Source organism: Physeter macrocephalus, chromosome 16 (assembly GCF_002837175.3).
Source record: "Physeter macrocephalus isolate SW-GA chromosome 16, ASM283717v5, whole genome shotgun sequence".
Lineage (NCBI taxonomy): Eukaryota > Metazoa > Chordata > Mammalia > Artiodactyla > Physeteridae > Physeter > Physeter macrocephalus.
The window spans coordinates 94347398-94359046 of NC_041229.1; the positions used below are offsets into that span (position 1 = coordinate 94347398).

General features: G+C 34.4%; 1 protein-coding gene across 6 annotated transcripts in view; it reads left to right on the forward strand.

Annotated features, from left to right (window-relative positions):
• The window catches only part of TTC17 (tetratricopeptide repeat domain 17), a 163403-nt gene that overhangs the window by 26292 nt on the left and 125462 nt on the right, over window positions 1-11649 (forward strand). For 2 of the 6 annotated variants that reach the window (XM_007126403.4, XM_007126405.4), the window contains exon 2: window positions 3835-3924. In XM_007126403.4, the coding sequence (XP_007126465.1) occupies window positions 3835-3924 (90 nt within the window). Of the gene's footprint in view, window positions 1-3834; window positions 3925-6831; window positions 6941-11649 lie in introns of those variants that run through there. The other 4 variants (XM_055091536.1, XM_055091535.1, XM_024133163.3 and 1 more) reach the window with 2 other exon arrangements.

Genomic DNA, 11649 nt, shown 5'->3' on the forward strand with positions numbered 1-11649 from the left:
TCTTTCCATCTATTTGTATCATCTTTAATTTTTTTCATTAGTGTCTTATAATTTTCTGCATATGGGTCTTTTGTCTCCTTAGGTAGGTTTATTCCTAGATATTTTATTCTTTTTGTTGCAATGGTAAATGGGAGTGTTTTCTTAATTTCACTCTCAGATTTTTCATCATTAGTTTATAAGAATGCCAGAGATTTCTGTGCATTAATTTTGTATCCTGCTACTTTACCAAATTCATTGATTTTAGCTCTAGTAGTTTTCTGCTGGCCTCCTTAGGATTCTCTATGTATAGTATCATGTCATCTGCAAAGAGTGACAGCTTTACTTCTTCTTCTCCTATTTGGATTCCTTTTATTTCTTTTTCTTCTCTGATTGCTGTGGCTAGAACTTCCAAAACTATGTTGAATAAGAGTGGTGAGAGTGGGCAACCTTGTCTTGTTCCTGATCTTAGTGGAAATGGTTTCAGTTTTTCACCATTGAGAACAATGCTGGCTGTGGGTTTGTCATATATGGCCTTTATTATGTTGAGGAAAGTTCCCTCTATGCCTACTTTCTGCAGGGTTTTTATCATATATGGGTGTTGAATTTTGTCAAAAGCTTTCTGTGCATCTATTGAGATGATCATATGGTTTTTCTCCTTCAGTTTGTTGATATGGTGTATCACGTTGATTGATTTGCGTATATTGAAGAATCCTTGCATTCCTGGGATAAACCCCACTTGATCATGGTGTATGATCCTTTTAATGTGCTGTTGGATTCTGTTTGCTAGTATTTTGTTGAGGATTTTTGCATCTGTGTTCATCAGTGATATTGGCCTGTAGTTTTCTTTCTTTGTGACGTCTTTGTCTGGTTTTGGTATCAGGGTATGTAGTATCTTTTTGATCTAAAGCTAAGATTATACTTTAAGTATTACTCTAATGTAAATCTTCATTTGTCTCATTCTGTCATTCCTCTTGCAGTTCTCCAAATGTCAGGTAATCAGACTGGTTGGGTATTTTGGAATGGGAATGTCATACTCCCACATTCCTCCTCCCTCCCCCAATTTTTTTCTAAAAACCTCATTTAAATATAGAGAGATGTATTAAATCACTACCTCTCAATGTCTGAGATACAATGAAAAGAGAAGCAAAAGCTTCCACACCTCGTTGAGAAACACCTAGCATTTTGCTTGTAGGCCTTTCCCAGGTTTAATTGATAGAGGAGATTCATGGCTCAGGTGGTCAAGTATAGGCCTTGCTATTATATTTTTCATACCTTTTGAATTCAGACTCCAGTTTTAATGTTAATTCCAGTATAGTAGGAAGGCCAGGGGAAGCAGTGAAGGGATTTTGTCATAAAAGAGAGACCACGGGAGATTATAATTATCCATACCTGCATAATGATGATTATGTAGTTCAGAGAATTGCAATGAAAATATGAGTGGAAGTTAGTCTAGACTAGCATCTCTTTCCTGTGGCATCTCTGAGGTGGTAGAATGAGGAAAGGCAGATGAGTTTTATATGCAGTCACCCAAGATTGCCCAGTGTTATTGTGCATATTATATTATTAAAGCAACCATTGAACTTATTTCATGTTGTTTTTATTCCCTCTTTTTTAATATTTATTCTCTTGGCCATGCCGCACAGCTTGTGGGATCTTAGTTCCCCAACCAGGGATTGAACCCGCACCCTGGAAGTGAAAGCACCAAGTCCTAACCACTGGACCATCAGGGAATTCCCATTCCCTCTTTTTAAATTTTTTTTTTTTAAATAGGCTTGCATTCACCAAGGTCTAAGCAAGGCTATCTTCTGCACCTAAAAAGCTAGTTCTAAAATTAATTGAGCTGATGTCAAGTTCTTAGAGATTATAGAAAGAGTCTTACAGATGTTATGGGAAAACCCGAACGAACTTTTTGGCCAGCCCAGTAGTTTCTTCTCAAAGTAGAACTTGCCGAGGAGCTAGTTTATAATTTGACAGTCTAACACTAAGGGATAGCAGGAACTTCATTTCATCTCTTAGACTCCAAGCCCACTGTCTTAGATTTTCTTGAAATTCAAAAAACCCCCTGTGTGTGTATGTGTTGTTTTTTTCCTTATTATAAACATATTATGTGTGTATTATAGACAATTTAAAAATATACAAGTATATAAAGTAAAAGATACGAATGTACCTCTCTTCTTAATCCCAATTCCCAAAAGAAATCACTGTAAACCAACTTAGTTTTGTGCATATACAGACATGTATACATCTATATCTATAAAAATGTAATTTCTTAAAAAAAGTATAGCATACTTATTATTCTTCATTACTTTTAGTTAATTATACATTGTGAACATCTTTCCATGATAGTAGATCTCATTTTTCTGTATCCCATTCCACTGGATTTCCCTGTTCCCTCATTGCTGGACTTAGGTTTGTTGGGTCTTTAGTTTGTTTGCTTTTTGCAGCTAAAGGTAATATAGTGAGCATCCTTGTATATATCTTTGCCCACTTGTTTAAAGAATGCCTATAGGATAGTTTCCTAGAATTTATATTCCTAGGTCAAAGGGTATGTACTGTTAAAATTTTGATATATGTTGTCAAAGAACCCTCCAAATAATAAGTTTATAATCCTGCTACCAGCATACGAGGGTTCATTTTTCCTACATATTCAACAACATAGTTGCTTGTTTATGATTCAGAAACAAGAATTGTAAAATGTAAGTCTCAAGGTTATTTTATATTATCTCTGATTTACAGCTTCTGCAAATAGCCTGCAAAAATAGATGCTTTTTCAGGGAGATCAGCTCGGTGCTTTGTGACCACCTAGAGGGGTGGGATAGGGAGGGTGGGAGGGAGGGAGATGCAAGAGGGAAGAGATATGGGAACGTATGTATATGTATAACTGATTCACTTTGTTGTAAAGCAGAAACTAACACACCATTGTAAAACAGTTATACTCCAATAAAGATGTTAAAAAAAAAAGAGTGTATACAACCTCACCTAGGAAACATAAACATCATCAAAGAGATGATGTGGAAAATAATGCCTAGCTTTGTGTTTCATGGCATTTAGGGTGAATGATTTTTTTAATATGTTTGAAATGTGTACTGGAGATAGCACAAATTCTTTTCTTGTGGTAGAGTGTCTTAAACATTTTGTAAGCAAATCACCAAACTTCATAAGTATATTTGCGAAAACTTGCCAATGTGTTATATTCTCATATAATGATTCTGTGAGGGCCCATAATGGAAATGTGCACTGACAATAAGCGTCTATGTGGATGGTCCCTGGTGACCAACATTTCTGCTTTGGCAGTTTCACCATCACTGTGTGTAAGTGTGTGTGTGTTTCAGCAAGTAATTTTTAGTATTTCATATTAGAAAAATGAATAAAACATGGAAAAATCACATTGCAATGAATAATCAGTGTATTTGTCATTACATGATAAAATCATAACAAAAAAAATTGTTGCTTTTCGTATTTTTCCTTTTATTGCTGCTAGACCTGTTCAGATATGGAATGTGCTATCAAGACAAAGCAATCTATTTTTATTAGTATAGGTAAAAAATATATTTTAAGGAATTTACTTTATCATTCATTTCCAAATACTTCTCTTCTTGAATATTTCTTACATGACTAGTCAAGTCAGAATATTCACTTTGAAAGCTTGCTCTTTCAAGTTGGAGTTCAAGGGACAGCTATTGAACCTCTCATTCTCTTTGCTGAAATTTACATGTGATCACTTTTGAAATACCCCTTGAGGTTACTGAGCATCTAACACTGATTATGATGGTGATTGAACAATAACTTAAGGCATATCCAAACAAACGTTAATGAAATCTGAGCTTTATTTATCTATTGTTTGCTTGCTTGCAGGTGGATTCACCTATGAACTTGAAGCATCCCCATGACTTAGTCATATTAATGAGACAAGAAACAACAGTTAACTACCTCAGAGAATTGGAGGTGAGGCAACTGGACATGTGATATGCAGCTGATACTCGTTGCATTTCATAGGAGCTGTTGTGTTCAAAGAACAAGTAAAGCATGTTATTTTTTAACCTTCTTTTACAGGAATATTCAACTTTTAGATTGTCCTTTTTTTCTTTTCTTTTTTTTTTATTCAGAATGCCATTTGAGCAATAGTAAGAGAAACAGACTACCAGAGCCTGGGTTTTATGTCTCGTTTTTGTTTTTGTTTTTGGTTTTTTTTTATTATTACCTTTTGTTTATTTTTTTAATACAGCAGGTTCTTATTAGTTATCTATTTTATACATATTAATGTATACATGTCACTCCCAATCGCCCAATTCATCCCACCACCACCAAGCCCCCCACCCGGCCCCTGGTGTCCATACGTTTGTTCTCTACATCTGTCTCTATTTCTTCCTTAAAGAGAGACCACGGGAGATTATAATTATCCATAACTGCATAATGATGATTATGTAGTTCAGAGAATTGCAATGAAAATATGAGTGGAAGTTAGTCTAGACTAGCATCTCTTTCCTGTGGCATCTCTGAGGTGGTAGAATGAGGAAAGGCAGATGAGTTTTATATGCAGTCACCCAAGATTGCCCAGTGTTATTGTGCATATTATATTATTAAAGCAACCATTGAACTTATTTCATGTTGTTTTTATTCCCTCTTTTTTAATATTTATTCTCTTGGCCATGCCGCACAGCTTGTGGGATCTTAGTTCCCCAACCAGGGATTGAACCCGCACCCTGGAAGTGAAAGCACCAAGTCCTAACCACTGGACCATCAGGGAATTCCCATTCCCTCTTTTTAAATTTTTTTTTTTAAATAGGCTTGCATTCACCAAGGTCTAAGCAAGGCTATCTTCTGCACCTAAAAAGCTAGTTCTAAAATTAATTGAGCTGATGTCAAGTTCTTAGAGATTATAGAAAGAGTCTTACAGATGTTATGGGAAAACCCGAACGAACTTTTTGGCCAGCCCAGTAGTTTCTTCTCAAAGTAGAACTTGCCGAGGAGCTAGTTTATAATTTGACAGTCTAACACTAAGGGATAGCAGGAACTTCATTTCATCTCTTAGACTCCAAGCCCACTGTCTTAGATTTTCTTGAAATTCAAAAAACCCCCTGTGTGTGTATGTGTTGTTTTTTTCCTTATTATAAACATATTATGTGTGTATTATAGACAATTTAAAAATATACAAGTATATAAAGTAAAAGATACGAATGTACCTCTCTTCTTAATCCCAATTCCCAAAAGAAATCACTGTAAACCAACTTAGTTTTGTGCATATACAGACATGTATACATCTATATCTATAAAAATGTAATTTCTTAAAAAAAGTATAGCATACTTATTATTCTTCATTACTTTTAGTTAATTATACATTGTGAACATCTTTCCATGATAGTAGATCTCATTTTTCTGTATCCCATTCCACTGGATTTCCCTGTTCCCTCATTGCTGGACTTAGGTTTGTTGGGTCTTTAGTTTGTTTGCTTTTTGCAGCTAAAGGTAATATAGTGAGCATCCTTGTATATATCTTTGCCCACTTGTTTAAAGAATGCCTATAGGATAGTTTCCTAGAATTTATATTCCTAGGTCAAAGGGTATGTACTGTTAAAATTTTGATATATGTTGTCAAAGAACCCTCCAAATAATAAGTTTATAATCCTGCTACCAGCATACGAGGGTTCATTTTTCCTACATATTCAACAACATAGTTGCTTGTTTATGATTCAGAAACAAGAATTGTAAAATGTAAGTCTCAAGGTTATTTTATATTATCTCTGATTTACAGCTTCTGCAAATAGCCTGCAAAAATAGATGCTTTTTCAGGGAGATCAGCTCGGTGCTTTGTGACCACCTAGAGGGGTGGGATAGGGAGGGTGGGAGGGAGGGAGATGCAAGAGGGAAGAGATATGGGAACGTATGTATATGTATAACTGATTCACTTTGTTGTAAAGCAGAAACTAACACACCATTGTAAAACAGTTATACTCCAATAAAGATGTTAAAAAAAAAAGAGTGTATACAACCTCACCTAGGAAACATAAACATCATCAAAGAGATGATGTGGAAAATAATGCCTAGCTTTGTGTTTCATGGCATTTAGGGTGAATGATTTTTTTAATATGTTTGAAATGTGTACTGGAGATAGCACAAATTCTTTTCTTGTGGTAGAGTGTCTTAAACATTTTGTAAGCAAATCACCAAACTTCATAAGTATATTTGCGAAAACTTCCCAGTGTGTTATATTCTCATATAATGATTCTGTGAGGGCCCATAATGGAAATGTGCACTGACAATAAGCGTCTATGTGGATGGTCCCTGGTGACCAACATTTCTGCTTTGGCAGTTTCACCATCACTGTGTGTAAGTGTGTGTGTGTTTCAGCAAGTAATTTTTAGTATTTCATATTAGAAAAATGAATAAAACATGGAAAAATCACATTGCAATGAATAATCAGTGTATTTGTCATTACATGATAAAATCATAACAAAAAAAATTGTTGCTTTTCGTATTTTTCCTTTTATTGCTGCTAGACCTGTTCAGATATGGAATGTGCTATCAAGACAAAGCAATCTATTTTTATTAGTATAGGTAAAAAATATATTTTAAGGAATTTACTTTATCATTCATTTCCAAATACTTCTCTTCTTGAATATTTCTTACATGACTAGTCAAGTCAGAATATTCACTTTGAAAGCTTGCTCTTTCAAGTTGGAGTTCAAGGGACAGCTATTGAACCTCTCATTCTCTTTGCTGAAATTTACATGTGATCACTTTTGAAATACCCCTTGAGGTTACTGAGCATCTAACACTGATTATGATGGTGATTGAACAATAACTTAAGGCATATCCAAACAAACGTTAATGAAATCTGAGCTTTATTTATCTATTGTTTGCTTGCTTGCAGGTGGATTCACCTATGAACTTGAAGCATCCCCATGACTTAGTCATATTAATGAGACAAGAAACAACAGTTAACTACCTCAGAGAATTGGAGGTGAGGCAACTGGACATGTGATATGCAGCTGATACTCGTTGCATTTCATAGGAGCTGTTGTGTTCAAAGAACAAGTAAAGCATGTTATTTTTTAACCTTCTTTTACAGGAATATTCAACTTTTAGATTGTCCTTTTTTTCTTTTCTTTTTTTTTTATTCAGAATGCCATTTGAGCAATAGTAAGAGAAACAGACTACCAGAGCCTGGGTTTTATGTCTCGTTTTTGTTTTTGGTTTTGGTTTTTTTTTATTATTACCTTTTGTTTATTTTTTTAATACAGCAGGTTCTTATTAGTTATCTATTTTATACATATTAATGTATACATGTCACTCCCAATCGCCCAATTCATCCCACCACCACCAAGCCCCCCACCCGGCCCCTGGTGTCCATACGTTTGTTCTCTACATCTGTCTCTATTTCTTCCTTGTAAACTGGTTCATCTGTACCATTTTTCTACATTCCACATGTATGTGTTAATATATGATATTTGTTTTTCTCTTTTATGCCTCGTTCTTGACTCACTATATCCTTGAACAAAGTTTCCACGTATAAATTTTTCCATCAGATATGAAAAGGCATTATTATCTCAGGATATTCTTGGAAGGAGATTTTAGATAAAATATCAAAAGGAAGAATGGTTTGAATACATCATAAAAATATAATTTTGTTAATTCCCAGCTAGTAAAAACTAGGGTCTTGGTATTTTGTGTTCTTATGATTGAGGTGAAAAGCATTCATCACTTTGCATCTTCAAAACTTTTTTTTCATTTTTATTTTATATTGGAGTATAGTTGATTAACAATGTGTTAGTTTCAGGTGTACAGCAGAGTGATTCAGTTATACATATACATATAGCTGTTCTTTTTCAAATTCTTTTTCCACACCTTGAAAGCTTGATATTTATTAGTGCTTATAAAATCTGACCTTTTTGTTTCTATCATTGATTTTCATAAACTGATTTTTCATAGTAGCAAAGAGTATTAACTATTTAAAAAATAGTTTCTTTTTTCTCTCATAAAACCTGTTCTTAAAAGTTACAGTGTAAATTGAATCCAAATTTTAAGGAAACTTTAAGTTGCAGAAAAAGTAACCCAATTTGCAAAATGAGATTTAGAAAATTATTGGGAATAAGAGTCAGAGTCTTTGAGCGCTAGAAGGAATCATAAAGATCATCCTCATTTTAGAAGCAAGGAAACAATTAGACCTAAAGACAGTGAATTGCCTGATTTTCACAAAACAAGTTATGGCAGAACCAGAGGCAAACGCCTTATCTCTTGGCTTAAACCAAAGGTAAAACCAGGTAGCCATTAATTTTCTAGTTAATGTAAAAGTTCTGAATTTCATTTATATAAATTCAGACTGATACATCTATCAACAGCAGTAGTTATAATTGTATATTTTTAAAATTTCTGTAAATTAAGAAGGAGGAGCTTTTAGCGCATACTAACCAGCTGTGTATAGGTAGTAGCACTTTAGCAATATTTATAAAACTTGAACACCTCACCCTTTTTTAAATAGTATCTCACCTTGTTCCTACCAGTTTTGTCACTTATAAATTTGGAAATGTTGATTTTTATGAATACTAGGAAAAAGACAATAGATATATTTATTGGGCTTCATGCTTGGAAGCTTAAACACAGTGTTCAGAAAGATGCAGTGGTGCAGAAAGTAGTTTTTATTTTCAGATGCATAGACACCATTATATATGTTTATTGTTATCTCTCTAAGCGGCAGTATTAATATAAAGAAAGGAGACTTAGAGTATGTGTAGGGGGAAAATGCCATTTACCAAGTCATTGAAAATGCAAATGAAAAATATTGACTCCACCAATTTTTGGTTAAGGTAGTGTAATGAGTCTATACTTAGTACTTAGTTTTTACTTCTGCTTCATATACATAGCAAGGACAGATAAAAAACAAAACAGAAATCAAAATAAAATATAGTCAGGCCTAAACACAACATAAATATCTCCATAGGCCAGAAATGGAACAAAACACTAAGTTCAGAATGTAGCTGAAACAGTAAAACTGCTGGTCTCAAAGGCCAGGAATAGGCTCTGGTGTCTGGTGGTTCATTTCTATGGAATAAAGGGGATGACAATATTTTGTGCAAGATAAAGGAAGATAACCAAATTCACTACTGCTCGAAGACTAGGATGGAGCTTGAGAAGAGTCTGGTGGAAAAAAAAAAAAAAAAAGCAGGAAGAGAAAACAAAACCTAATGACCAAAAAACAAACCAAACCATCCAGTGGTTCAATAATTGCATCTTCAATTTACTGAACACCATTTCAGGGTAGAATATTACTTTGGAGTAGAAACTCTAGACTAAAATTATGTGATGTGATTTTGGGCTTGGGATCTGGATAGAACCTGGAAGCAGCTACAAAACTGTTAGACACAGGAGATGATCATGGAGTAGTTGGGAAGAGACAGACAGATAGGGAGAGGGGGTGAAGGATGATTCCAAGTTTTGACCTGAGCGATTGATGTTGGATGGAGTTAGCGTTACCTGAGATATAGAAGACTGAAGGAGGTGTAGACTGGGGAGGAGTTCAGCTTTGGTATATTAAGTTTGAGATACCTATTAGGCATCTAAGTAGAGACACTGAGTGAGGAGTTGGTTCTTCTAGTGTGGACTCCTGGGTAAAGGTCTGAGCTAGAGAGATAAATTTGTTACGCATTGACATAGACATAAAGCCATGAGACTAGATAATACAGTTTATCTACAAAGTAGTGACAACTGGATGACTTCTTAGATACCAGAAGACAGTGGAGGAATAGCATCAAAGTGTTAAGTCTAGAATTTTGTATTCTTTTAAATTTAATATTTTATACTCACTTAAACCATCATTCAAGAGTGAGGACAAAGCAGTTTTCTGACATACACAGACAGTTTACTAACCACAGACCCTCACTTAAAAAAAAAAAAAGATGTACTTCTGCAAGAAGAAAAGTAAATCCAGTGGAAGTGCATAGGATGTGTAATGGTGAGTAAAAACATTGATGAAAAAGTTGCTAAATTTATTTATTTTCTGTGTTTAAAAGGTAAAACTAAATAAAATTACCAGTCTGTAGGTGGGTTGGGGCATGCTCAATGATTAGTTAAAGCATGTTAACTCTTTTGTTATGTTCAGGAGGCAAAAATAACTGAATAAATTAAAATCCTGTTGGAAAATGTATAGGTATACATATTAAAAATTTAAGAATATCACCACCTTTCAGAAGTCTTGCCAAAAGAAATATAAATCTAATCAAACCACAGTATAATTTGTTTTTTACTATAATTGGTTTCTTTTGTCTTTTTATATATTCTGTGTATTTAAAAGATTATTCTAAGAAAGGGTTTGTAGGCTTCATCAGACTGCCAGAGAAGTCCATGACATGAAAAAGTTAAGAACCCCTGGATCTGTATTCAGGAAATACAGAGGACAGAGGAACATGTTAAACCTGTGGGATGCAGTCAGTAAAATCTTGTAGAGTAATAAACTCTACAGGATAAGTGACCCAATTTCTTTCTCAAATTACAGGGATTAAAAAAATGGCAATAGAGGGGTAACCGGAAGATTAAAAGAGACTTAGACAAATCAACCAGTTGCAATGTGTGTGGACCTTACTGAATTTTGACTCAAACAAATTGTATTTTAAAATAAAGAGGGAAGAAACAGTTGGGAATGAACACAGACTGGATATTTAATATTAAGGAATTACTATTTTTTGCATGTGATAATGGTGTTGTGGTATTATTTTTTTTAAAAGAGAATCTTTCAGAATCATACTGAAATATTTACTGATGAAAAACGTAACCAAAAAAAGAGTAAGGACAGTAACCAAAATAATGGAAATGCAATCTATAGTTTTCAAACCTACAAACAAAGAGAAGATACAGGAGGAGGGGAGGGAATGTAGAAAGTGTATCAAAAGTGTATCAGGCAGTAAATGAGAAAAAAGCAGCAAAGAACAAGTAAGATAAACAGAAAACCCAAAATAATATGGTTGAAATAAATCCATAAGATCAGCAATCACAATAAATATAAACAGATTAAACAAACTGATTAAAACGTGGCATATCAGATTGGATTTCTTATTTACTTTAGCTGTATAGTACGTATGAGAAATATACCTACAGCAGCCTGGAAATTGCCATTCTCAGTACCTGAGGGAAAAGAAAGAACATGGTGAAGCATACACTGGCTCTAAAAATGCTTCCCTCTAGAAGGCTCAGATGACGCTTCTCATGTTACATTGACCAAAGGAAGTCATATTGGTCACATCTGAGTCCAGCAGAACAGTGATGTAGAATTGTCTTGTAAGGAGGGGCACAAATTTGTTAATAGTAATACAGTCTACAACAATAATTATAACAAGTTGACATTTCATACCCATGAGATTGACATAAATTAAAAAGTAGGACACAGAGGGCAGACAGCAGAAGCAAGAAGAACTACAGTCCTGCAGCCTGTGGAACAAAAACCACATTCACAGAAAGGTGGACAAGATGAAAAGGCAGAGGGCTATGTACCAGATGAAGGAACAAGATAAACCCTCAGAAAAACAACTAAATGAAGTGGAGATAGGCAACCTTCCAGAAAAAGAATTCAGAATAATGATAGTGAAGATGACCCAGGACCTCGGAAAAAGAATGGAGGCAGAGATCGAGAAGATGCAAGAAATGTTTAACAAAGACCTAGAAAAATTAAAGAACAAACAA